Source organism: Thunnus thynnus, chromosome 8, assembly GCF_963924715.1.
Source record: "Thunnus thynnus chromosome 8, fThuThy2.1, whole genome shotgun sequence".
Classification (NCBI taxonomy): Eukaryota; Metazoa; Chordata; class Actinopteri; order Scombriformes; family Scombridae; genus Thunnus; species Thunnus thynnus.
The window spans coordinates 25819958-25846387 of NC_089524.1; the positions used below are offsets into that span (position 1 = coordinate 25819958).

Consider the following 26430-nt stretch of genomic DNA (forward strand, 5'->3'; position numbering starts at 1 on the left):
AGTAGTCGAAAAATGCCTCAAAGCTATCAACAGTGAGGTGTTTGGAAACAGATGTTGCAGTTGAATTATCTAAATGTTTTTTTTCCAATGCTGTGAGCACCACAAATAAAATTCAGTTCACCTCAGTTGCATTGTTGTGGTGCCAGAAATCTCAGAAACAGTTTCAGAAGCTCAGCAGATACAATGAAAACAATTGGCATGATATCATTGGATATCACTAAGTCTGGGTGAACTGACCATTTGAACAAGTTTCAAAGTGAGTTTATTTTCAAGTTTCATCTAAATGTCCAGTTTAAGTGTTTTTAGTCAACCAATATTTTTCTCAACAGACCACACCAGCAGTTGTATGTTTAGTAATCAGCCTAACATACAGTGCTGCAGTCCTCTCATACAGTTTGTCAGCCAAACCTGACCGAGTACCTCCACTGAGCACAAGTTGGGAGTCATACAACGAGGAGCCATCAGCTCTGTATATGAGGCCTAAGCTTTTGAGCGTCTCTGACACACCTGTCAGGACAAGCTCAGTCTGACAATAACACTAAGACAAAATGATCTTATGAAGGCTGTATACCAGGACGTGTGATTTATGTCATATTATAAATGCCTGCTTAAATACTTTTGTATTTTGTGTAACAAACCTGGAATGTCGACCGACCTCTTTTGTTTCCTTTTCCTCTATGTTTACCTTTAAGGTTCAGTTTAAGCTACAGACAATAAAGCTATAGCTTATGATTAATTACTTAATGAGTGCATCCTTTCTCAACAAAAATATGCAGTGATTTGTAGATTAAAGACTTGCTGTATAAATGAGGAAAGTCATAGTCGACATTTAACAGACTGAAGCAAAACAATCCCAGCTACAAGACTTTGTGACAGTGAGTCACATTTGCGCGCACACGTAGCGCCAGCAGAGCGACATTCCTGAAGCATTAAAAAAAAACCGCTGCTGAGATTCGGTGTGTGGCGTTAAATGCTCGCGCTCAGACAGGGACAGACCCGTTTGACGAGACGGACTGTTTTAAAGATGAGTGTGAGTATTCACATTCACACTCACTCCTTCACTGAAACCATCTCCTGCGCGCATGGGACGCACACTTCTCTCGATCACAGCGGATGAAAAACACGCACCGAGTTGAGACAGTTCTTATAAAAGTATAAAACAAATTGTTGATGGTATAATTTCATAGACAGAATGAGAGGCTGAGGAAAAAAACTCTCTGCAGTAAACTTACTTGAATAAGGAGGCATTTGTCGTTTCGGTGGATACTAAAACACAATGGATCAGGTATGTTGTATTTCGAAATCCTTGGAAGTCCATAGCGATGATTTATTATAGTATAACGTTAATATTGACGTATTGTAAACTTTTTAATTTAAATATATTTACGTATTGTGGTGTTCCTGTCATTTTAAAGAAATAATTCTTTAAAAGTTCAAACGTCACTTCATATGATTCTTTAGTAGGCTGAGGCTGAGTTTATGGTCAAACAATGAACAGACTAATAAAACCGAAACTACAATTCATTATACAAATATGTATACAGTATTATGTGTATGTGTTGAAACCCTCCTGATTTAGGCTCATCACTACAAATCAGGTCTGTCTACTTTGTTCAACTAGTCATCAGCTAGACAGACAGACTCATCCATATGCAAATGACATAAAAACAAAACGTCACCATGTTGTAGCACTAATGGCTGTTAATCAGCTGAAGAAAAATCATGATTTCCTCCTTCATCTTAGCTGGAGAAACTTTCATAAGCATGGCACCACCGTGAAGTGACACACAACTTTTGTAATCCCCTAAACAGTTGCACACAGAATAAATGTATTTGTCTGATACTAGTATTGTACCTGAGGCTATTGCATTGTGTGATCCTTTCACCAGGAGGACACAATGGACTTCAAGGCCCTGAGGGCCAAGTTCCAGGATGAAGAACTCCTCCTGAAGCAACCCAAGATCAAACCTGCTCTCCCAGAGAAACCAAAAGTGGTCCCTCCTCCCCAGAGCCCCCCACATTACCTCCCTGCAGGAGCACGCCCCTCCCTGCTCACCTCCATCAACCGGACCTTGGAGGGAAAGTCAGCGATTGCCCCCAGAGTTGTCTTCAAGGATGAGAAGAAAGAGAGCAAGAAGCCTCTCCTGACTAGCACAAAGGGAAAAGACAAGAGTGAAGGGAAGCTGAAAGATGGTAAAGACAAGACAACAAAAGGAAGCAAAGAGAAGGTTGACGTTGATTCATCGGATCAGAAGCAAAAGAAAGAGAGCAGTAAAGACAAGAAGTTCTCATTGGTAGCTCCCAAGGAGAGCGCTGCAGAGCTGGTGTCAGCCACGCCTCCTCCTAAAGCAACACCACCAAAGAAGAAGGGCTTCCTGGGTTTCAGGAAGTCAACAAAAAGATATTCAGTGGAGGTCCCAGCTGATCCCATCCTAGACACGCCCAGCTCTGATGTTCCTGGACCAGCTCCACTTATTCCTGTACCTTCTGACTTTGTTGACTCAGTACCAGAGCCTGAAATCTCTGCACCAAAGGCCCTTCTACCAAACATTCCCACCTTACCTGACTCCACTGCTGAAATTACCCCGCCCTCCATTATACCTGCTCCTCCTGACTTCACCCCACCTCCAGCCTTTATTCCAGATATTCCAGCTCCTGAAATCCCAACCTCAGAGAGTGAAACCTCAGTTGAGATAGAAACTCCTGCCCTGCCTGTTGCCATACCTGCCAGCCAAAATGAAACCATTGCCAATACACCCAGCACAGTCCCAACCCCTCCACCCAGTGCTGCACACCCAGACAGCTCTACTCCTCCTCCAGTGGCCTCCACTTCCACTCCACCTCCATCACCCCCTGAACCTGAGATCGCAGATGTGGCTTCTGACGAGGCTGTAAACGTAGCTGTGGTGGAGGAGCCTCCTCCCCAAGTCACAGATGCTCCATCCATCTCACCATCTCCCAAAGCTGAGCGCCCAATCTCAGCACTCTCAGTCTTGGAGAGGGCGGAGGACATGAGCCCAGGGAAAAAGAGCCTGCCGTGTGACCAGAGGATCTTTAGTGCTCTGGAGAAGGCTCGCAAGAAGTCCATCAGGTAAACGACACACAACTTTATCACAGCAGGAGTTGTGTATCATGCTACTGAAAAACACTAACATCTTATAATGTCTTATCTGTTCTCAGCCCACAGACAAACCCCATCACTACCTACTCCCACACCCCACCTCCCGAAGAGCTTCCTCCTCCTCCTCACAGCCCCACCCGCTCTGTCCCAGAGCTCCCACCCATTGATTATGAAGATCGGGCTGGGAATGCCGCCCCACCGAAACCAGAGCAAGTTAACGGCATTGATCATAGTAAGTCTTGTCTAATCCCATCTCACTCTCAGACTCTGCTCCTCTCTGCTTCTTGCTTTTTTGTCAGTATATTTGGATTTTCTTTTACTGTTTGCTTCACCTCAACATGAAGTACAATAGAGCATATCTCATCTTCCGGACATCAGGTACGTACTGTACAGCTAAAGAACTCCATATACTAGGGTAAGCCATACAAGCTGGTATGTATAGTATGGTTTATGCCACAGGGTTGCCTCAAGTGTTGGTTGGGAGAAGCAGCTTTAAAGATACACATTCAAACACATGTACGCATGCATGCACACTCCAACACACACACACACACACACACACACACATACATTGAGAACAGTCCTGACATTCCTCCTTTGTGCCAGAAACAACTGAGCAGCAGGTAGGGCAGAGCTGTGGAAGTATGTCAGCAATGACAGAAAGGAGGAGCAATGACAGGAGCATGTCCATCATTATGACAGAGCTGCAGTGACAAACACTTTAATGTCGGATAAAATGACAATGCTTATGGGATGTGCACTGAGCCTACTGTTGTGTTGACAATGAACGAATTTACACAGTATATTAATTGTGCATGTTGGTGCATGTATCAATTTTAAACAACCTCATGTCATTTAGTATTTTATCAAGTGTGTTGTCACACACTTTTATATCTATGCTAACTCCAGGTTATCATGTTTTCATGCCACAAGACAAATAATTCCAATTTATTCTTTAAAAGGCCAAATGATTATGTACTTGCTTTTTAAACACCTGCTGTGCACTACGAGATGATTGTAAGGTAATGATTGTGAGGTAAAAATGCATTGTTAGAGAGAAAAGTAGTAAAATTTAATTATATTGCACCTTTCTAGAACAGTGTTTTACAAATACTTTAAATCAACAGAAGTAACAGAAACAAAGAGACTTTAGCAGACTATTTAAAGTAAGGACTGCTGTCTCTTTCTTTGCTAAGCTGTTCTGATTTTTCTCTCATAATTGCATTATCTCCGCTCTGCAGAGTTATATCACAACAACTTTCACAGTGTGTTCAACTGGTTTGGTTTCCTCACAAATTAAATTCTTCCACTCAACTTGCGTTCTCTCTTTTTGTCTTCTCTTTCTTTTCTTTATGTGTTTGGAAACTTCCTTTTGGCTGTTTCAGCTGAAGTTTTAAGCATTTCACTGCTTTTACTGTATTGCTTTTACTGCATTGCAGTATCAAACACAACTCTTGCTACAATGTGGATGCCGATGAGGTTTTAATGCGAGACGTGGTTGTATAAAATGTCAAACTAGCCATAGACAGAGACTGAGGATACACTCATGTGTTGGGATTGACTCTTTGCAGGGCAAGCCTCTCCAGTGTCGGAAGGCACCACTGAGGAGGGCTCTGAAGTCGTCCCAGAGCTGTTGGTGGTTCCACCTCCTCCACCCAGGAGGATCATCCCAGACCCTGAGTCTGTGGGTCCTGCTCCAGAGACACCTGACAGACCTCCCTCTGTCACCCTGAACGACTTCATCCCTCCTCCTCCTCTGCAGGACAATGGTTTGGTCACCACTGTTAGACTTACAGCTTTGTGAAACCAGACTTGTATGCATTAACAGCTTCCCTAATATTGGTTTTATATTGTTTTGTACCTCTGCTGCAGAGATCCCTGCTCCTGCTGACTTCCCAGAGACCGACACCACCGATGTCCCAGAGTTTGATGATGTGGCTGCAGATGAACATTCTCTAGAGCTGCCAGTGTCAGAGTGGGGGAATGAGGAGTATACAAATCCAGATACTCCAGACGGACAGAACCTTTCAGACATTTACAGTAATGGGATAATTGCTGCGGGTGCTGGGGTCCAAGGAGTGCCAGTGTTGGGAGATGAATACCAAGATAATCCACAATCCAGTCTGCCAGAGTCCTCCCTTCCTGTCACTCAGGACTCTCAAATAATGGCAGAGTAAGATACACAAATTCAACCCTACTTTATTCACTTTCAAATTCTTTAATCTCTGAGAACTTGGTTTTGATTCCTGTTTGTTCACCCCTCTAACCCACCTAGGCCCCAAGCAGAAGTTGGCAACGGCATCTATGAGAGTACGGAAAATGTCTATGAGGACATCACCACATCTGCTACAAAAAAGAAAGGAAAGAGTGAAGGGGGCAAGAAACGCAAAGGACCACCAAAGAGTAAGAACTAGTGCGAGAGCTAAACTGTGAAATTCTCCGTTTGGATTTTTTATATAATTATATATAATATAATATAATTATATTAATATTTCTCCTTATAGGAGATTTGAATCAGTATTAGCATCCTGGCATGACTTTGGTATGATTCTATTAATTTATGATAAATGGCAGTATTACCCTATGTGTAGCAATCCAGCACTATTCATATACTGTATACATGTATATATATAGAGAGAGATTATATAGACAGAAATTATACATACTGCACAGATCTCATGACTGTCTTTCGTTGCCTTACTTGAGGATTGTATCAAAAGTGAATATTATGTTTCCCATTGAGTTGACTAAAGTTGACTAAAACAATTTTGCTCCCTTCTAACTGTGTGTTTACTACAGATCCATATGCTGAGGCATCACAGGAAACAGTAAGTAACTGTTTTTTTTTGTTGTGAAGTGTTGCTTACCTGTCTGAGATTTAGTGTAAAAATAATCAAGCCTTATCTCTTTGTTGGTGTTTACAGAATGAAGAGAAAAGCAAGACAGGCAGGTTCGGCAAGTAAGGCCCTATTTTTTTTGACCCAGTTCTCTTTTCATTGCGGTTATCCTAGACACTGTTGGTGATGAGAGAGTTTGGTCTGCCTTTGTATTCCTCTTAATCTCCTCTGCTGTTTAAACATGCTGCGAGGAGTCCCTTTCAAACGAGACGATATCACTTATTCTCTCTTCTGCAGAGGCGACAAGAAAACCACCACAGAGGGGCCGGATGAGAAAGAGCTGAAAAAGAAAGAGAAGCAGCGCCTGGAAAAGGAGAAGAAGGAGCTAAAGGAGAAGCAAGAAAGGGAAAAGAAAGAGCAGAAAGAGAGAGAAAAGAAGGAGAATGAGATGAAGAAGAAATTTAAAGTGAGTGATATTATTTTGACAGAGAAGGGAGGTATAGAAGGTGAAATGAGCAGCGGGGGAGGGTGGGGTATATGTCTTGGCATACAAACCTGTCTGGATTCATTCCTTCCAGTGGAAGAGTTGAACTGAGCAGCGTGTGCAGGTGTAAATGGAATGAGTGTAAACATTGTTGGTGATATTCCTGACAAACGATCTATAGACTATTGTTTTCTTCTGCCATATATTACAGCATAAGAACACGACTTTCTCCATAATCCATTTGGTCCTGCTTATGTACACAAAACTTTGTCTAGACCAATGTCTCTGGCTGAGCATGCCTGGGATAATGGGACAGTTGTCAAAGAACTTGCAATACACTCCTCATAAACTCATAGTAATTAGCATTAAAGGACAGGTTCACAGTCAGGTGCACAAATGAATATTAACATGTTTTTCTTTCTATAATCATCCCTCCTTTCAATGTAAATGATGGGGACAGAATCCACAGCCTTCCTTCCATGCATTTATACGTTTATTTGAAGCTAATATGAAGCTTCAGATGTCCAAATTGGTCAAATCAATCAAGTCAATATGTTTCAAAGTTACTGTCTCTTAGTGCCAAATTCCCTCTTTTTGTTACGATTGCCGCTGAACAGGAAAATACTGTCCAGACAAACACAAAAACACACATTTTAACTTGAAAGAAGAATGTTACTGTAACTGTGGAAGATATCCACTTATTTGACTCATATTATCTTCAGATAAACATTTAAGTACATTTTTGCTTAAAAATGAGGACTGTAGATTTTATCCCACATCACTTAAATTACTCACAAGCGCATTTGAAAGCTATCTTATAATGGTCAGTATATGCTTGAGGAAATTCCAGGTTTCCTGTCAAATATTGAGGAAATTGACGGGAAACATCATTGTCTGGTAAGGAAACAGCACCAAACAGGATTGTAAGGCCCTGCAAAGAGTGGTTTGTTTGGCTGAACATACAGTAGGTGGTGCTCTACTCTGCCTAAAGGATATTTACACCAGGCGCTGTGAGAATAAGGCTAGTAGAATCGTTAAGGGTCCCAACCACCTGCATAACAGCCTTTTCTCCCTGCTGTGGTCAAGAAGAGGCTACCAGGCAGCACTGAGAGCCTACCCTCAGGCCACATGGATCCTAAATGAGGTCACTGCCTAAGACTGCCCCCCCCACCCTGCAGCTCCTGGGTCATGGGGAAGGTTGTTTAGGCAGTCCCCAGATACAAACAGACTATGCAGGTCAAGGTCAAGATGAAGATGAGCACATTAGATAGGCCCATCACCAAGGTCTGTCTCCTCCAGGAAGCTAGATGAAGTAGTGGTAAAGACTTCCTCCTCTGGGGCCCAGAGCTAGTGACCTTTGGCCCCTGCAGTAAACAGTACATCAAGTGAGAAATGAGAAGATGGCTTGAAGAAGAAGCCATCTTCTCATACACATATATTTATTGCTATTTCTATTCTATTTAAAGTCTTTTTAATGCACAAATTGAAGGAACTGACAGGATTACATTTCACTGTGATATATATATGATTATATGTGACCAACTTGATTGATTGATTGATGAGCAGGAGGAATGATAATGGTGAGCAAAACCTGGTTCAATGTTTATATGGGCACCTGACTATTATTTTTAGACAGACTTGAAAAATTGTGAACCTATCCTTTCATAAAGCCAGATCATAACACACTGTCCAGTATATTTGCCAAATTAATGATAATGTCAAAAGTAGTTTATGTAACTGAGTGTAAAGCTCCCAGGATTATTAAGTTTAGGTCATATTTATCACACTTTCTATAACAAGTATAATCTGTCGTGTTAAGATGAACTTTTAACCTGTAACTGTATTTGTCAGATCACAGGACAGGAGGATGCCATGTACCAGGCAAAAGTTACCGTAACGACTAAGGGACGCAAGAACGATCTGCCCGTCACGAGCGGTGATATCATCAGCATCATCCGAACAACCAACTGTCCCAAAGGGAAATGGCTGGCCAGGGACAGCAGCAACAACTGTTAGTTAGAAAAATTAAGAAAAATCTATTATCATGAGCAACATGTGCACCTTGAGGACAAACTGGAAGGATGCACACAGTTTGATTTAACCTGTTAGTTGCAGCATGGGTGTGAAACATAAGAAAGCTACTACATTTTATCAACTCCCTTTTCGCAGCTGCATAAATTCTGAGTTACAAGTAACTGAAAAACTCCCTGAAAAGTAACTCAGTGTCCCGTAATCTTTGATTGTGGACCTCATCAGTGACTCTGTGTGTGTTTTTCAGATGGGTATATAGCAGTGGATCATGTGGAGCTGGACATCAGGGAGATGTTGGAGCTGGGAAAGAAGGCAGCGGTCACTCGCAAGAGCAGCGGCAATGTTTTCGAGCCAGAGGTCACCAGTACAGGAAGCAGGTATGTGCGGGAAACTTGCTGTGTACAGACACTCATCTGTCATTATATGGAAGAGAAAGAAGATTTATATTTTTTGTCTTTTTCTCAGGACTTCAAATCATTACCCAATATCAACAGAGAGTTGTAAGTATTTTTCTATTCACATTTATAATAACAGTACATATTGAACTTATTTGGCAGCAGTTTGAAAGTGGTGTTGATGTGTTTTCAGTTGAATATGACAGTGAGGAATGGACCTGTGATGATGATGACCCTCTCTCCTCTCCCACTGAAACTGCAGATGCACTGACTCCAATGTAAGTCCATGTTAGCCTGAATCACACCAGCTGAATTGTGCAGTTTTGTTCAGTTTACGTGGCTCTATAGATACAAACCGATCAGCAGCAGTTACAGTAATTTGTCACTGAGGTTGCATCTTTTTCTCTGCAGGGGCCACACCAGGACTCTCTCTGTGCCAGACATGGGTAAGACACTAGACTATTTGAACTGTGTTGTACGACAAACTCTACTGATAGTGCTTTAGGTGACCAAAAGTATGTTATATATCATTAATGTCCACCCAAAAAAGTGTGACAGAGGGAAGTATGTGTCCTTTCATGTAGTATCACCGCTACGTGTTATCTTTATGGTGGTATGCGGATAAAATAAACAAGAGATACTGGAAACATCTTGATTCTGTAAACTTAACAGGAGAGGGAGTGAACTTTCCGCAATGCAGTGTTACATTAGAGAGATTGATTAATGTTTTATATACGCACAGTATCTATTTTTCATCTTGTATCCAGATGGGTTTGTACTGTGAAGACATAGATTCAGAGGCAGTGGAAGAGTTTCACCGTCTATGATTCTGTGCCTTTGAGCTGATAGCATTATGCAGTTCTTGCAAAGCTTTTGTTGACACATGTATGCTGTAAGTAACGTCACATTAGAATTTGCATTGTTGACATGAAATCTTACAGCTGTTATCTGTAGGTTTTCTGTAAAATCGGCACACGACTACATAGCTGAGCTTTCCCTCTGAGCTCTCTTATCAACAAAATGTTCTTACCCATAGGACTAAATTACTGTCAAAATGGGTATTTTTTCTATTGACACAACAAATCAATGCTAATCAAAACTACTGATGTCATGCAACTTCCAGTTCTTAACATCATTTAAAGACTGACTGGCCTGTCAGCCGGTTTGCATACTTCATACGCTGAATCACAGCTATGTGACTCATTAGATGAGCAGGTTGTTTGTGTAAACAGGAAGATGTCACTATTTAAGTGTGTAGAGACAAGCTAAGGGTTTATGATCTGGCGTGATTATCAGTGTAATTAATGTTGCAGATATGTGTCATGAAAATGTTTCATATTTATCTGTCTTATTTATCTTCTAAGGAAACAAAGACCTGAGCATAAACCATCAGCACAGTCACAGTGACATCATCGCAGATGGCTCCCATGTCCAGTGAGTTTACTTTGCTTATTTATTTTACAATAATTACCCATACATGCAGGCTGTGGTTATACAATACATGTGTATTTGTCTTTTTCATCAGAGCAAGACATGAAGCACTTCAGAAGTTGGCCACATTTTTCCATTCGCCCAAACCTGTGGAGCCATCTGCCAGGTAGCACGACGCACAAACCTGTGCACCTACTGTAAACACATACATAAACACACACATATGGAAACAAACGGGCTTTTAATTTCTGCTTTTCATTCTTTCTTACAGCAGCACAGAGCCTGAGACAAGTAAGTGATGCCTGAAAAAGCTCCCAACCTAAAATATAGAAAAAATATATTGAAATTCTGACTAGAAATATACAATATACACCAAATATATAAATACTGTGCCATGATATAAATTATGTATGTATATTATGTATGTATGTATGTATGTATGTATGTAAGTATATCATAAATACTTATACTAATTCAGTCACTCTCTGAAAAATCCATTTATCCATCTGTCCCATTTATAAAGCATCTGATGTGTTTGATAAGTGGATTTTCAAACTTTAACGCCAAAATACTGTCTGGTTCCATTTCAGGTCTTGTGCTTACAAAGGAAGAAGCAGTTCACCTGTAAGTAAAACACACACACACACACACACACACACACACACACACACACACACACACACACACACACACACAAAAATGCTGAGCATGTTGTGCAACCTGTAGACAGACAAGTCTTCTTCCTTTTTGCATTGAACGGGTTGCTACGCATGAAAAGAGTGAAAGTGATTTTTTGTGTGTTTGAGAGACAGATGGGGAAATCCAAGTCTCTTCTACCAAGAAGTAAAACTTGCTTTGCCCTCCAGTGGTGTTATAAGCATTGTCACCCTCCTTTGCCACTATTCTTACAGTGACAAACACTGGAGCACTGACATATTGTACATCAGTTTCTGAAGAACAAGAGAGTAGGGGGTGGTGGAGGAAATGTTTGTGAGTGATCTTTAAATTTTTAGGATCCACTCAAAGAGAACAACTAAATAAGGGTTGTATTGTTTCTCCACAGGCCTGAGGCTAGGTCAACACAGGAAATGGATTTTGAACATCCTGAGATGCTCATTTTACCTCCTCCTGACGTGTATGCTGATTGATCGTGGAGTAACCATCGTGGAACAAGGTGAGGATGAATCTCATGGACTCTCTCCTCACTGCTCATCACTGTGCACTTCGCATGCTGACATTATGTTTGTTTCTGTTTGTAACAGAGGAACAAAAAGCAGCCAGACAGAAGGGTGATTTTCTTCATATTGTGACCCCTGTCAGTCACCTAATATACTGTGAAAATAACTTCAACCTCTTGACTATGACCTTATTTACCTGGCGACTGCATTTATGGGTCAGCGTGGTGATTCATGTAAGGAGCAAGAAATGTGGATTTCTCAACAAGCCACACATCATCTCAGCAAATGGAGCTCTTTGTGGGCTATTTCTGTTCTTTGAAGCACTCTGTGTGAAACCAGTAGGGGAGAAGTTTGACTGGTGGCTCTTTGTGACTTAGAACCTTGGACCAAGGTGAACTGTTGATTCCAGGAAAGGACCTACAAACTGTTGCAGACACACAGGTTTTGAGGGTCCTGTGACCCTGGAGGCTCCTGTAGATTATATTACACTTGATGTGATTTGTTTACTCATCATTTTCATCCTTGCTCCCAGTTGTCAATAGTCTCAGTTCTACCAGCTTGTTCCTCAGGACCAACCACTAATCCATAGTCCAGGATTACAGAACAGTTCAAAGAACCTTAGAGATAATTACTGGTTGGGTTGGATGAAATTATTGTCCCACTCACTAGTTACCAGTTTACAGTGTTGGTAGCAAGGGAAATAAATATATAGCAACATAGATAATAATCTTATAAACGAAAAAAAGACTTTTTTATTTTAGATTTTTAATTTTAGTCATCAACTGGAAGTGATGTGATCTATTTTCAGTAATTTCCTGCTTTGTCCTCCTGCATGTGAATCTCTACATCTCTGATAAACACTGTTTAAAACCAATGTACCTACAATTTCCAATTGCTTGCATTATTGTGCTTTTTTGTACATCTGTTCTACTTTGTAATTTTATTTACTCTCATTACTTTGTTCAAGCTCATTATGGATTATGGTAGTGCTTATTGTAACTACTCTTAAGTATTTAAGTGTTGTTTTTACCACATTAGTTTAATAAAATAATTATCTTAAAAGGCACAGCAATTATCATCAATTATGTCACATAAACATACAACATAAGGATTCTACTAGTACCAGTTGCTATGTGTTAGTCATAGTTGCATCTTCTGGAGGGAAACATCATCCATAAGCTTAATTCTCGTTGTTTTTTATGGAGTTAATGTCTAGCAGGTGTCACTTTTATGTGTCTCCTATATATTCTTTCCCTCAAGTTGGTGAATGATAACTATAACAGAAAGAGGAAGTAAAGTAGTGATGATCACCTGAGGTCACATTCATGTAAAATACTGTTGTTGACATGTAGGAGGGCCATTTTCTCTGGAAAAAACACAAAAATAATCCTCTGTGGTGTGTTAAGTATCCAAATTGACAGACTTCCAGACATTTTATGTTTGTTTATTGTTTTTCAATAAATACTCATTAAAGTGCAAATCATAACAGCAATATCATGCAGTGCATAACAAGAGAAATCCAAACCCCAATCAGACAGAGACAGGAAGAGACAGTTGAAACACACTCTCACAGTCACACAACCTTGTATACATTCTCACATACACACACACACACACACAAACACACACATACACACACACACACACTGGGGTGTTTTAAGGTTACACTAATCATAAGAACCCCACCACAGATAAACAGAGAGCTGTGAAAATACTCACTTTGGTACAACACGTAAAAGTCTGTAATTGATTAGGCCCTCTGGCATGTGTGTCGCAGCTCTAAACACATTAGAGTTAACATGACTAACATGCCACTGGTAGTTGCATACAGTTGTAATGGTACAGTACTACATCTGACAGTGAATACTGGTTATATCAGAGGAGTTTTTAAGTCCCAACATGACTTGTCCAAGATAGTGCACTTCATTGATCATCATTTTATATTGTTGTCACCAACAGCAGTATCAGGAATAAATGCATAACTGGCCAGATATCCTAATGTGACCAAAAAAAGCTCACTATACAGAGGACAAGTCATTTAAGACACAGTAATAGAGTGTAGTGACAGAACATGGATTGGCGTTTATAAAGGTGTGTGTGCAGTTGCATGTGCCTTGCAGCAGGGAGCAGAGTTTCTCCCTGACATCAAAGTGTATTCAGAGGTACCGTCACAGACAGCAAAGACAAGCCTGCACCGGACATAAAAACAGAAGACATGCAATAAAGGGTTTCAAGCAGAGAGCAAAGGATGTGGCTCTCACTGTTTCAACCGTAAGCCTTCATCGTGCTCTCATAAGGCAAAAAAATCACTGGATCCATTTAAAAACACGAAGCAGACAAAAATGATTCAGAACAACAGTGAGAACTGTGCAGAATAACAAACTATAATCTCAGCTCATATCTAGTTATCGTAGGTCCAACAGAGTACTCTGTTCATGTTTTTTAGTTGAACAGTCGTTATCTTAGACTGTTGTGTGTGAACCTCCAACATGGCCGAACCCCATCCATCATTATAACATTTTATCTCATTTATTATATTATCATATTCTTATTAATTTCTTGTCACTTTTCATGACAGTTGTATCACTAAATTAAAATAACAATGATGAATAAAACTTAATTTAAAGAGCTCAAGGTTAGAGTATAATTATAGCATTTTTGAATGATTAAATATTTTTGGGTTCCACAGTTGTGCCACCAGTCTAAAGTAGAGCATGTACTCCCCCTCTATCCTCTGTGTTTTACTGAGAGCAGTAGAAAGGCAACAGTCCAACGACAACACTGCTTTAAAACCAGAAGAACAAAAAGAGAGAGAGACAGAGAGGAGGATTTATCTGAGCAGCACCAGCTTTCACTTTACATTCAGTCAGAAGAAGATTATGAATAAATACGATTCTATGACAACAGCGATACACACCTCACTATGGTACGAACTGACAGATCAATGCAGAACACTTATAAAACAGTGCGTCATTCATCAAAATGTAGGACCGAATACAAACAGGTGCAGTAATGTGTGTATGTGTGTGTGTGTGTGTGTGTGTGATGCAATCTGCTGGCCTCAACGGATAAGTTTTTAAAGTGCAGACCGAAGAGACGACAACGACGGCTAAACAGAAGATACACGACAACAGCTCCAATGTCTACAATACACCAAAGCATCACGTTCCTGCTCTCACAGGCATTCAAACCACTGCAAAGATCCTCCTAATAAACCAGTGTTCAGTCAGTAAGAAAAACAAGACAATCATGTGACTCTACCCATCTCATCTCCACTACACACACTGGCTCACGTGCACACTATCCATAAACAGATGCACAGGATTACTGTGTTGCAATTTTTTTTAAGGCAACTGGAGAAAGGTTTCTGTGGCTTATTCTGTCCTACAACAGATAAACACCATCTCACACGTCATCTTCCTCTTTTCCTCACTCCTCCTCTCATCATAACCATATTATCTATTGGATGGACAGAGGGCTGATTTCATTTATTACTGCGGAACAGATTAGTCGATTAATTAGGCTATAAAATTAATTTAAAACATTGATTGACTACTGAAGTAATTTTATCAAGTAAAAAATAAACAATATGTTTTTTTTAATATATAAACTAATACATTATAGGTACTTTTGGTCACACAAATAAATTTAAAGACATATAATTAGGTCTAAGGATTATTTTATAGGCTTTATGATGAAATGAAAAGGACAACTGTCTTTCTGTAGTTTACTGCATATGTGACAGACTGCCATGTCTGCTCTCTTCATGTCACAGAGCTGCTTGCTCTTTTTAATTACATTCTGTGCATGCATGAGTGAGCAGCATATTAACAGTTGCTCAGCTTGTCATTTGTTAAGGGCTCAACTGAGGTGAAAGGAGTCTGTGTGTGTGCGTGCGTGTTTCCCTTTTGCATATTTGTGACGGCTATTGAATATATAAATTGATGGTTGTGTGAGAATGAATGTTACCTTTGAAATATATCAGGATAGTCCACTGAGGTTGCAGAAATGCATGTGAGATGGTGTGTATCTGTGCTTAATACTAAAAGCAGCACACAGTCAGTACCATGCAGAGTATTATCGTTCTACTATCCTGCTGTCTCTCTAAGTTCATTAATCGTCTACAATCTATTCAAAATCAGGATAAAACTCTATGTTGACGCAGTGTTTAAATAATGTACCTACAAGTGCCTAAAAAACAATCTCTCAAAAATAAATATGGATCTGATATCTAAATAATAATCATCTTCTTTATGATGTATAAAGTTTGTTATTTGGTATGCCTTTGTCAACCTTTTCAGCTACGTAATATGATTGTAATATAAATATAATATACATGGATAACAAAAGCTGTTTTCTTTACAAACCATATAAAACCTGAAATAAAATTTTACATGTGGCTCCCTCAGACACAGATTTAATGTCAATTCTAACAACCAGTGCCCTTATCAAAATATAAGACAAGATGCAAAACTGACCTCTGATCAGTGTCTGGGGCAAACTCAGCAGGATGTCCCGCCATTAAGTGTTATGGTGGGTGATGACATTTCAGCAGTTGATAACAGATTGAAGGTATTAGTGATAGGAGTGACAGTGAACTTGACCTTTGCTGACTCCAGCACGACTGAGAACTCGCCCTCCTTGCTGGCTTCCACCAGTTCACAGATTCCAGTCCCAGGATCAGTTTTCAGGGACCGTGACCTGATGTTTTAACACCAAGACTCTGACCCAAAGACTGTGTTAAAACAAGGGGAAAAAAAGCTATTAATCCCTCTTGCTGCTAAGGGCTTCCTCTTTCTCTCTCCTTCATCTGAAGTGAACACCTGACTGGCTTTTCACTTTTCCATTCACCCTTCCAGTCCGATACAACTAGAACAGAGATGGAGAGGAGACAGAGAGAGGAAGTCGCTCCAAACATCTACACTCCCTACATCCCAGATCTGCACTTAGCTTAAAAACCCCACTGACATCCAGGTTACAGCGAGGTTAGGAGTCAGCAGGTCTCAGCGTGCTAGTGTAGTGATCAGACTGGCACACATTTCAAAGAAGTCCATGGTGTGTGATCCCTGACGTGGGGTGAGTAGAGAGGAGCTACTGGACAGGGACCCTGGGAGAGAGGAGCTGAGCTGGGGCAGATCCATCGCTGGGCTCGCTGAGTCGATGCTCAGTCTCGGTCTGTGGAGACCGGCTGTGGAGCCCGACCTCTGGGGAGTGGACGAACCTGATTTAAAGCCCACTGCCTCAATGATGTCATCTGGGGGGCAGAGGAGCAGAGGATAGCAGCATCAGCATCAGCCTTTTGAATTGAATTTTCATTTTTATTTTGCATGTGCATTAGTAAATGCAATTACTGAATTCAGAACATGTCTCCAAATGATTTTGTTTATAGGGACTCAGTACTATTTATCCATACTTTTGTCATCCTATTTTTCCATACTTTAATTTCTCTATCTTTTGTACATTCTGTACACACATCTACTGCATGACTTGACAAAGGCTACTGTTTCAAGTTCAATTCACAGATAATTTTCACTTTTAGCCAATTAGGCAAGAGCACAAAAGCAGAAGATGAAAAACAAGCAGTGGTAGAAGAAGCAGAGAGGCCAAAGGAGCTTAAAACGTTGAATTTGTGTGTAATAGCTTATCAGTCTTTCATATAGCTACGTTATTTTAGTGGATTATGAAATACATTTAAATAACAAATTAAAAAATGTATACAAATGAAACTAAAAATATATGAAAGGGCTTAGTATGACTTAATATAAGTCAGTGCAGTGATGTATGTATTAATTCCAACTTGTTTTGAAATCAGTTTTGTCTATCACCAACCATCAATGCTCTTGAAGTCGAGGAGGTAGGATCTGTTGTCCACCTGGTAGAGCTGCAGGCTCATTTTTACTAAGTTGCCTGTCACTGGATTCTTCCTCCGAACTCGCAGATGGTATGGGTTCACCACCTGCAACACAAATAAAAGACAATTTACTACATGAGTATGCCTGTGTATTTACTATTGATATATCCAGATACATGTGTGTGTGTGTGTGTAAGACATATCCTGTTACCTTCCAGTCAAAGTTGAGTTGTTTCATAGCCCTGTACACCTCGGCCATGATATCATAGGGTCTGCTCTGGCTCCTGATGCCCAGGTGCCACTTGGCTTTCTTCACTGCCAAGGGTTTGGGTCGGGTGGTGTTCAGAGCATCCAGAGGACAACGAGCTTTGGGGCTGTCAGCCAGGAGCGGAGGCATCCTCTCTGGGTGGGGTTTGACCCCCGGGGGTAGCAGCATGCCCTCCTCTATAAAGGACCCCTGGGGAGGACTGGAGGCCAAGTAGAACTCACTGGCCTGAGTCATGATGCGCCGATTGTCTATGATGAGGTGATAGGCTACAGCCAGCTGATCCTGGATGGACAGAGTGAGGATGAGAAGTTAAAAGATGATAATTCACTGAGGCTAGGATCAGACCTTCAGATTATTAAACTCTACAACAACTCTTATATTAATCCACCCCACACATATTTCCACCAGACGACAAGACAGTAAAAAAGAAGCACAAACTGAGCTTGATCATAGGCAGCAACACATTAATTCAATCTGTCATACACTTACATTTTTTGCAGCATCAACAGTGGTTTGTTTAAATAGACAGAAGCAGAGCAGGGCATTTACGGTAACAGGGCCAATAATAGCCACAACAGCAGAGCAGATGAGGACATCAGTAACTGAGCAAACTCCAGTTTCACCAACAACCTCTACTAAAGCACTGGGCCTCATGCAAGAACCACTCATATGAACAGATTCATTCTTAAGATGCACGTACGAGTGATTTAAGAAAATTTGTTTGTTTGTTTGTTTGACTTATAATGTCCTAATCTGAATTCATTTGGCATTTAAATATGATACTGAAATTAATAAAAAATAAATATATAACTAAAAACAAACTTAAAGTATAATTAATATCCTGTTTACCATGTTATCATCATCATGGCTGCTAATTTACTGGAAGGTTTTTCAGATTTGATGATTTTTATGGTCATATTTTGGTGCAGCAACTTCTCCATTTCACTAGTTGCTAGGAAACTTCTCTCAGTGCGACAGCTGCCTCTGTGTGTCTGCAGCTCTCTGTCCACTATCATCTTGTGTTCCAGCTGACAGTGTAACATCACCTGTAGACTATAATATTCTCCTCTAATATCTCTGTGACTGTCACATCCCTTGAACGCCTCCCATCTTTAAAAGCTTTGCTTTAGAAAGATGTTTTTTTAGCATCTAACTTCATGTCAGTAAGTATTCCCTCTTTATTTCTGTCACAGTGCAGAGCTGCTCTGATGACAGGTCAGCCAGATTCATATTTTCTAATTGTTTTGGGTCTCCTACTACCGACACTTATTGAAAGCAGGACTTGAAGTTGCATGGTGTTTTTACTCTTTGGGAACTTTTCTGTGAATGAAACTCTCCCACAAATGGAACATGGAGTGTTATATGGACATTTTAGGGGTGTGGATTATGCTAATGATAATGTCTCACGAACGCGCACCTCCTCATGAACAGGTGACTTTCATCAGACTGAAACGAGCGATTTACAAAAAGTTCAGGCAGTTAAGAGAGTTTGTTAAATCCTACTTGGAACACTAATACGAGCAAACCTCACAGAGAAAAGTCTGAGAGTTTTAGGATAAAAATACAAAAATGTTCTTGCATGAGGCCCACAGTCACATTGTTTAAATGCCAAGTGATTTCTGACACGGTTATGACACCCTGAACATATAAAAACATACATATTGTACATTCATACATAATTTTGTGGAATATAAGGTAAATATTACAACAATCACAGTTTGATCAGAGAACAGAGAAAAGACCAATTTCTTGTGTACCTGTGGATCCCCGCTATAGAGACTGGACATAACCTCTGACTCAGGGCATTCAAACTTCTCACACACTTCTCTGACTGCCTCCTCGTCCAGGACTGTAGCATCGTATGACGGGTCCTCAGGGAACAGGTAGCCTGGCAGGTCCTGCTTAAACCACTCGTGCTCCCTGAGAGAGGACAGGATAATCAGTCAACTCCAACTAATGTCAAGTCATCACTCTTAAATATTAAACCAAAGCTAATGTTGATTTTATCCATCTCAAAATGTCATTTAAACTTGCATGAAGTCACACTGTTGTCAAACACAGTAGTCTTGACCCTGCAGAATGGAGTCAGTACCTGATGTCTTTGATAGTGGCTCTCTTCAGAGGGTCCACCTGTAGCATGAGCATCAGCAGCGAGGCCACAGAGCGGGTCAGGTACTCTGGGATATAAAAGACTCCTCCTCTGATCTTCTTAAACAGCGTAGGAACATGCTCATCATCAAAGGGCAGGGTGCCGCACAGCAGGGCGTACAGGATCACCCCACAGCTCCAGATGTCCACCTCTGGGCCTGCATAGAGCCTGACAGAGTGATGAGAGGATTTGACACGTAACCAACTAAACACACACTGTGTTACTGTTGTACGTGCAATGCACAAACAGGTGGCATTTTATTATAACCCCTATCACATAGCATTTACAAGCAGTATATAAACAAATAATTCATCCAGTATAATTCACATATTCATATTTATTGCAGCCTTAAGTAGGTATGAGGCAATTCTTTTATGGCCTTAGGGGTTTATTAATGTATATGTCAGCAACTACAACTCCTCCTATGTAGCAGCCAAAACTCGTGTATAAATAGTCAATGATTGCTTGACAACACAGTACAGTTAAGAGAAAATAATAGTTCTTTTTCTGTCAAGGTGGGTTTCAGTCCAAAAATATTTTGTTCCTAAAGCCACATAGTTAATGATGATTAAATAATTGTAATTTAAACATTAAGCAGATAAGTTGTTACTACTGTGATCACACACACCTTCCTGAGATGACCTCTGGAGCAGCATAGTTGGGTGAGCCACAGCTCGTCCTCAGGAACTCCCCATCTGACATCATGTTTGACAGACCTGTCGGCCGATGACAAAGCAAACACACATTAACACCCTTCTGTCTTTTCCTTGAGAGTGACACAAACTGCTGAAATAATGCACTATAATCATATTATTACTCCGTCTCAATCCTTTGATGAACATAGGTTAAACTGAACACGGCCCGGAGTGAGAAGGGTAAGAGAGCTATACACTGTGGGTGCCGCTGATATCTTTATCCTCCTTTACCCGCCAAGACTATAAGCTCTATACACAAAGCTCCTCTAATTGGATGAGCCGCTCTCTGCCTGCCAGGGCCTCATCCAAACGCTAAACACCAGACGCCCTGCGATGTGCTGACCTTCCCTTTATCTTTTATCCCTGTGCCCTTAACACTCCCTCTCACTGCTCACCAGTGTCTGTTACTCTCAGCCAAAACACTTCTCCTGCTGTATACCCCTGCCGCACCTCCCTCCCCTCCCAATTCCTTCCCTATCAGATGACACTGGGCCTCAAGGCTTCCTGCCAGACTTGATATGAGACCTTTCCGTTGCTAGGGGACCTCTCTCCACCCCGCACACCCTGCTGCGCACAAGGGTCTTCACATGTTTTTAAATATTTCTCTCTTTCATGGTCATATTGCATCAGGCGCTTTCTCTTAACCAGTCAGCTTGAATAATTATGGCACAAGTGATAAGAAAATGTATTCGGTGAAATTAATTCTCATTTAACAATGAGGTTAACAAGTACTTGATTGTGATTTCACACTTTTCCACAGGTATATAATTAAGTGTGTAATTATACTTTTTCTTCAACAAACCGTCACTGGGCTCTCATCAGACTGTCCAATTACTTGATTAATTCCAGCTCTGCCACAAACTCTGCCTCTTTCTCATTCTTATTCTCCCCCGAACATATTCTGCTGTTATGTTCTGTTATGCTACAATTCTTCTGCCAAACCAATTCCTTCATCCCTCCCCCGTAGCTGTAACTGTTTCTCATTCTTTACAAATCCTACCAAAGTCTGCAATCTTGGCGTTCTTGTTGGCGTCCAGCAGGACATTCTCAGGTTTGAGGTCTCTGTGGACCACCATGTGTCTGTGGCAGTAGTCTACAGCTGAGATAATCTGCTGGAAAAGACGGCGAGCCTCTGTGTCCTCCACCTGAAACACACAATATGAATGGAGATGGTTGGACTGTGGCTGTACTTAATACTTCTCTGATCCAAAAGTGTTTGACTACATATGAATATGAGGCAGAATGTTATAGAACAAGCTCAGAAACAGGCCTGTGGAAAGAGAATGGTGGATAATTAAGTTATAAGCCGTCTTGTTTAGAACAAATTTACCATACTTGGGTTTGGGCATAAAGTTGCTGTGGCTCAGGGCCCAGATAAAGTTCAAGCAGGATTGTTTTATTAAAAATAGAGGCCGGTCCCAGAAGAGGTCACCTCTACCTAACAAAACAGTCAGTGTCTGTCTTGAATGTGTGTGTGTTTATGGAAAACCATGCTTGACTGTAAATCTCAAAAAACTGGAAGTGAACATTTAACTGAGCAGATGTTAAAATAATCGTTTACAGCTCTCAGTTATAATGGTGCAGTGATGATGTGTTGGAGCACTGTTGTCAAATACATTTTCATGACTCGTAAACTATAAATCATATCATTTGGAAGTCTGCAACAGTAGTTAAAAGCAGAAAAGAGTAAATTATTTCATGCAAAATATGTGTGAGTGATGGGGATATTTGCAGTATAAATCATGTGCAAAAAGCATTTAAATCCCTCTAGAGAATAAGAATAAATGAGGACAAAAGAGTAAAAGTGCTCAAATAACTTTTCCTTAATAAAATTATTTACAACGTAACATAAAATATACAATATGACTGCTAATGTCAAGGAAACACCAGAAGTCTTACTTTGTTACCACAAACTGTCAAACATTCAATTTCAAATAATATCACTTCATTGGTGTTTAATAAGAGGTAGTGGTCCACATTACACACTGCTTCACAATGCCATTACCAACATGAGCTGTGGCTATTAGTCCGCTAACAATATCTGATGACTGAGTGACCATGGGAACCCAGCGGATGGTGACTCAGATCTACCAGTCGATGAACAGATGAAATATCTTACCCGTCCATGTTTGCAGATGTAGTCAAACAGCTCACCTCCAGACACATACTCCATAACCATAAAGAAATCTGTGGGTGTACTTATCACCTGGTACCTAAAACAAACAAACATACATTTGTATTTTTTGTACGAACATGGTCTAACTGAGGATATGTTAACCCTTAAGCCTGTAAATGTAGCCATAACTATAAAAATATATCAATGAAAGGCTTTTATCTCACATATACAGTAAATCAACACAGTCATGTGCAGCATAGAGACACAGAAACAAACACAAAGACAGGTGAGGCTGTAATATATAGCTGCTGAGTGTGTGCATTATTTTCATAAAGGTCAGATGTATTAAAATGCCAGCCCAATCTCATGAATGGTTGCTCATGGGGGATTCTGCACTTCATCATAATCCACTTCATTCCTGTCAAGCTGTATGTAGCACAACACTGCCAGCACCGTGGGAGAAATAAACCCACACCAAATCACAATCTCTTTCCTTTTCTGTCTTCTATACACACACATAAAGAGTCTGTAGGAAATGTAAACAGTGAGAGCACTTGAGGGAAATGTTAAGGCATTTGTTCTGATTCATTTCATTTAATGCCGGCTTTATAATTACAGCCACTATAATATCACACAGTCTGCTTTGCTCAGCTCTACTTCCATGCCTGAAGCTACCTGCAAGCAGACTGTGTATATACGTAAATGAAATGTGTGTTTGTGCCTGTGTTTGTAAATGTATATGTCTGTGTCCGAGGGCTCCACAGCGCTCCGGCTCACAACTTGAGAGCTCACATATCTTCCATAGCTTACAGTGTGACAGAAGACTAACCCTAACCCTGGCCTAAAAATAACACAGAGATTGTTGTGAGAGACACAGAGACATAGACGAACAAGGAGAAAGAGGCCAGGGAGAAGGAAAGAAAGAGAGAGAACGAAGGCAAGGTCAAAAAAGAAAAGACAAGAGGAGCTGAGACACCTTGATGAGGAGAAGGTTTTAGCCCTGCAGGAATTACAGTAACTTTTATCACCTTAACTGGAGATTTGTACTAACCAGAACAGATCTCTTTCTCTACGCCAAAGCCTGTGTGTGTGCAGTGGTATGTTTGTGTGTTCTACCTCCTGGGAGCCCTGTGGGCATGCTCAGTACATCGCAGCTATAGTAAACAAACAGGAACAAGCAAAGCATGCCACAACACACAGAGAACACGACCTAGCGCATGGCCGGCATTACAACGGCCACTAATTTAACAGAGCTCAGCTATCTCTTGATGTAGACTGTCAGCACTGAGAATCTTAAATCTGATAGGAGGATGTGTGGTCGTTCTGCACTTACAGCTTGATGATGTGTGGGTGTCTGAACAGTTTGAGATTCTGAATCTCTCGTTTGATCTTCCCCACGACATCGAGACTGCGGATCTTCTGTCTGTTCAGGATCTTTACAGCCACTTTATGGCCTGTCAACTGATGCTCGCCGACTAGAAACAAAAGAATACAGATATGAAGCAGATACAGCTTATAGACAGGCAGTTAGGCACAAGATATATGGATGCCCAAGGGAGGTAGACAGAGGTACTAATGGGTTCAGCTTTGATTTGGAGACTTGTTGCATAGCAGGCTTTTCATAGCAGTGAGCAAACTGTGTTTTTAGATGTGTGTTTGGCCCTTATCTTTTGGCCTTCTCATTGTTTAGGGTGTTGAAGCTATCTGTCTGCCTGAGGCTAAGTGCCCACATTGTTATTGTTGCTGCCAAACCTCTATTACAGCTAGACTACAAACACATTATCAGTTATGAAACATTAATACAAAAGGCGGACTTCCACCTGGGAACTTGCCTAAAACGAGCAACCATTAGCAAAATTTGATTAAAGACTGACTTTAGACTGAATTTGCTTTCTACTACTTGCTAGAATGCGCAGAGTAATTTCCCCTCAAACATATTTAAACCCATTTGAAAATGTAGTCGTGGCTTTATGTGGGTTTAACCCCCCAGCTAAGTTTAGTTACATCCATCAAACTGCGCACACAAGAAACAGGCGAGGTGAGAATGGAGTTAACGCTAAAGCTCACAAGGTCACACAGAGTGCTCAAAAACTAGCTAAGAAAACTGAAATAAGATCCTGCCATATGCCTCTATGGTAAAACTTTACGCCTGTAATAGATTTTTGCCCGATATAGCGGGTACTTAACTAGCTAACTGTGGCTGGCAATGAGATTACATATCGGACTAGCTACATCGTTTATAAAAAATATTGTCAGTTAACAATTAAGCTCACACGGTGGGCAAGCTGTGAGCTTCAGTGATGTCCTTTACCGCAAGACAGGGCAAAGAAACCTACCACAACACAAAGTCATACCTGGATATACAATAATAATGCGAGTATGACTGTGCATCTCCTTGTAGCTATTGTCTCCCAGGTAATTACACCTGCCATAGCTGATAACAGTAGCTGCAGATAGGCGCTTCGGTGAAAGAATTTGACTTTCAAGCGGCCGGATTCTCAGAACGTATGTACGCTTTAAATTCCTTCCGTTCCAAGCGTTACACCATGCAGCTACGCAGGCTGCTCACTGACCACCGGTAAGTTCAATACTGTCCGTTGGAGAGGGGAGGCACAGCAAGTACTTCATACTCCCAACAGAAACATACAGACGTTCACACTCTGCTCGGCATGACATGCAAACATGACTTAACTCTTTACTTTGCCGAATGTTCCCACTCCGAGCGTGTCGCCGAGGATGTAATGGCCGATCTTTACCCTGCCTTCGTGCTTCTGTTGTTGCCGCTCTGCCATCTTCTCCGTTACCGACGGCTGGGCTCGCTCGGTGCGGCGGGTGGGTGGGTGTGCTGCCTGCCTGCCTGCCTGCGGGGCGCACGGAGGGGCGGGGCAAGGGAGAACCACAGATGACTGTCAGGTTTTTACTTTGAATATTGTAGTAGGAAATCGCAGTTGGTTTTTCTGAAGGCCAGGGGCCAGATGCATGAACGATGAGTGCGCACAAAAAGCATGCATACACCATTCCCCGCACATAAAATGGTATTTATAAACACAGAATCTGCGCACCTCACTCATCCTTCAGACCAGGCGAAAACATGTTTTTCTAAAGCGATATGAGAGTGAAGTACTGAGGTGGAGATAAAATATGACGCGAGAGACTGAATATTTTAGTAAAACATTGTTTATTTTGATAACCAGCTGCACTGATTGTGTGATTCTTTTGAGTTTACATAGCGGTTACACAGCCATTTACAAACGCAATGCTTATTATTTTATATTTTGTGTGATTAATTTCATCATTCTTTCAATTTACATGGGAGTCAAAATTTCATTTTACTGTTAATATTCAACGAATCGTTGCATTTCTGAGATGGTTTACAGGTCAATGTGATGAATTAATGATAAAGACGGTATAAAGAGCCGCACAGCCGTGCGTAATGGTCATGCGTAATGACAGCTGTTCTGGCTGTTGGAGAACCTCGCTGGTGCAACACAATCGGTGAAACTGCTCTTCTTCTTTCCCGTTTGTTTCATTGGCAGGTGTACAGTCTGGTGGGGCAGACGGCGAACTGATACGGAAACGCTGGTTCAGGGCGTATCTTCATCCATTTATGGCTAATGTGGGAGTGGAAATGAGGCACTGGCACCCACTGGCATCCAGTTCCTCAGTGACTGAGATTTCATGCATAGACACAGTTTTATATATCTGACGAAACGAATACGTATGCATATTTCTGGCTTTGTGCGTACACACAGTTTTAGTCATGAATCTACACAGAGTTTTTGCATGTGCCCCCAGGTGTCATCTGTCATAAACCACAGCCAATGTGGCATACCCAGTCCTCCATGAGGTCTTCTCACACAGTGTTATATTAATC

General features: G+C 41.0%; 2 protein-coding genes across 3 annotated transcripts; one reads left to right on the top strand and one right to left on the bottom strand.

Annotated features, from left to right (window-relative positions):
• Positions 1-13175, top strand: LOC137188092 (FYN-binding protein 1). The gene is made up of 19 exons (XM_067597498.1): positions 1-1285; positions 1890-3091; positions 3181-3353; positions 4693-4890; positions 4994-5294; positions 5397-5524; positions 5921-5949; positions 6046-6080; positions 6256-6424; positions 8294-8453; positions 8721-8850; positions 8939-8973; positions 9062-9146; positions 9280-9314; positions 10233-10302; positions 10394-10485; positions 10890-10923; positions 11363-11473; positions 11562-13175. Exons 1-16 carry the CDS (start codon positions 1277-1279, stop codon positions 10467-10469), a joined length of 2835 nt encoding a protein of 944 aa, XP_067453599.1. The 5' UTR covers positions 1-1276; the 3' UTR covers positions 10470-10485; positions 10890-10923; positions 11363-11473; positions 11562-13175.
• On the bottom strand, positions 12906-25423 carry prkaa2 (protein kinase, AMP-activated, alpha 2 catalytic subunit). Of its 2 annotated transcripts, none has more exons than XM_067597499.1 (10): positions 25249-25423; positions 23890-24031; positions 22560-22653; positions 21441-21585; positions 20374-20461; positions 19689-19913; positions 19354-19516; positions 17540-17878; positions 17307-17433; positions 12906-16731 (listed from the first exon to the last, which is right to left on the bottom strand). In XM_067597499.1, the coding sequence occupies exons 1-10, from the start codon at positions 25346-25348 to the stop codon at positions 16481-16483; spliced, it is 1674 nt and encodes a 557-aa protein (XP_067453600.1). In that variant the 5' UTR covers positions 25349-25423; the 3' UTR covers positions 12906-16480. The 2 variants fall into 2 exon arrangements, with proteins under 2 accessions (XP_067453600.1, XP_067453601.1); XM_067597500.1 differs by lacking the exon at positions 25249-25423 and adding an exon at positions 24911-25164.
• Positions 25424-26430: the final 1007 nt, after the last annotated feature.

Bases quoted from the DNA above. Each gene is read 5' to 3' on its own strand.
- prkaa2 (XM_067597499.1), bottom strand. From the start codon at position 25,348: ATGGCAGAGCGGCAACAACAGAAGCACGAAGGCAGGGTAAAGATCGGC. The intron at 19,517-19,688 runs GTACTGACTCCA...GTCCTCTCTCAG, and splicing joins GCCACTATCAAAGACATCAG to GGAGCACGAGTGGTTTAAGC. The intron at 16,732-17,306 runs GTTGGTGATAGA...TCTGCCCCCCAG, and splicing joins CGACTTCAAGAGCATTGATG to ATGACATCATTGAGGCAGTG.
- LOC137188092 (XM_067597498.1), top strand. The intron at 5,525-5,920 runs GTAAGAACTAGT...TGTTTACTACAG, and splicing joins ACGCAAAGGACCACCAAAGA to ATCCATATGCTGAGGCATCA. The intron at 6,425-8,293 runs GTGAGTGATATT...TGTATTTGTCAG, and splicing joins AGATGAAGAAGAAATTTAAA to ATCACAGGACAGGAGGATGC.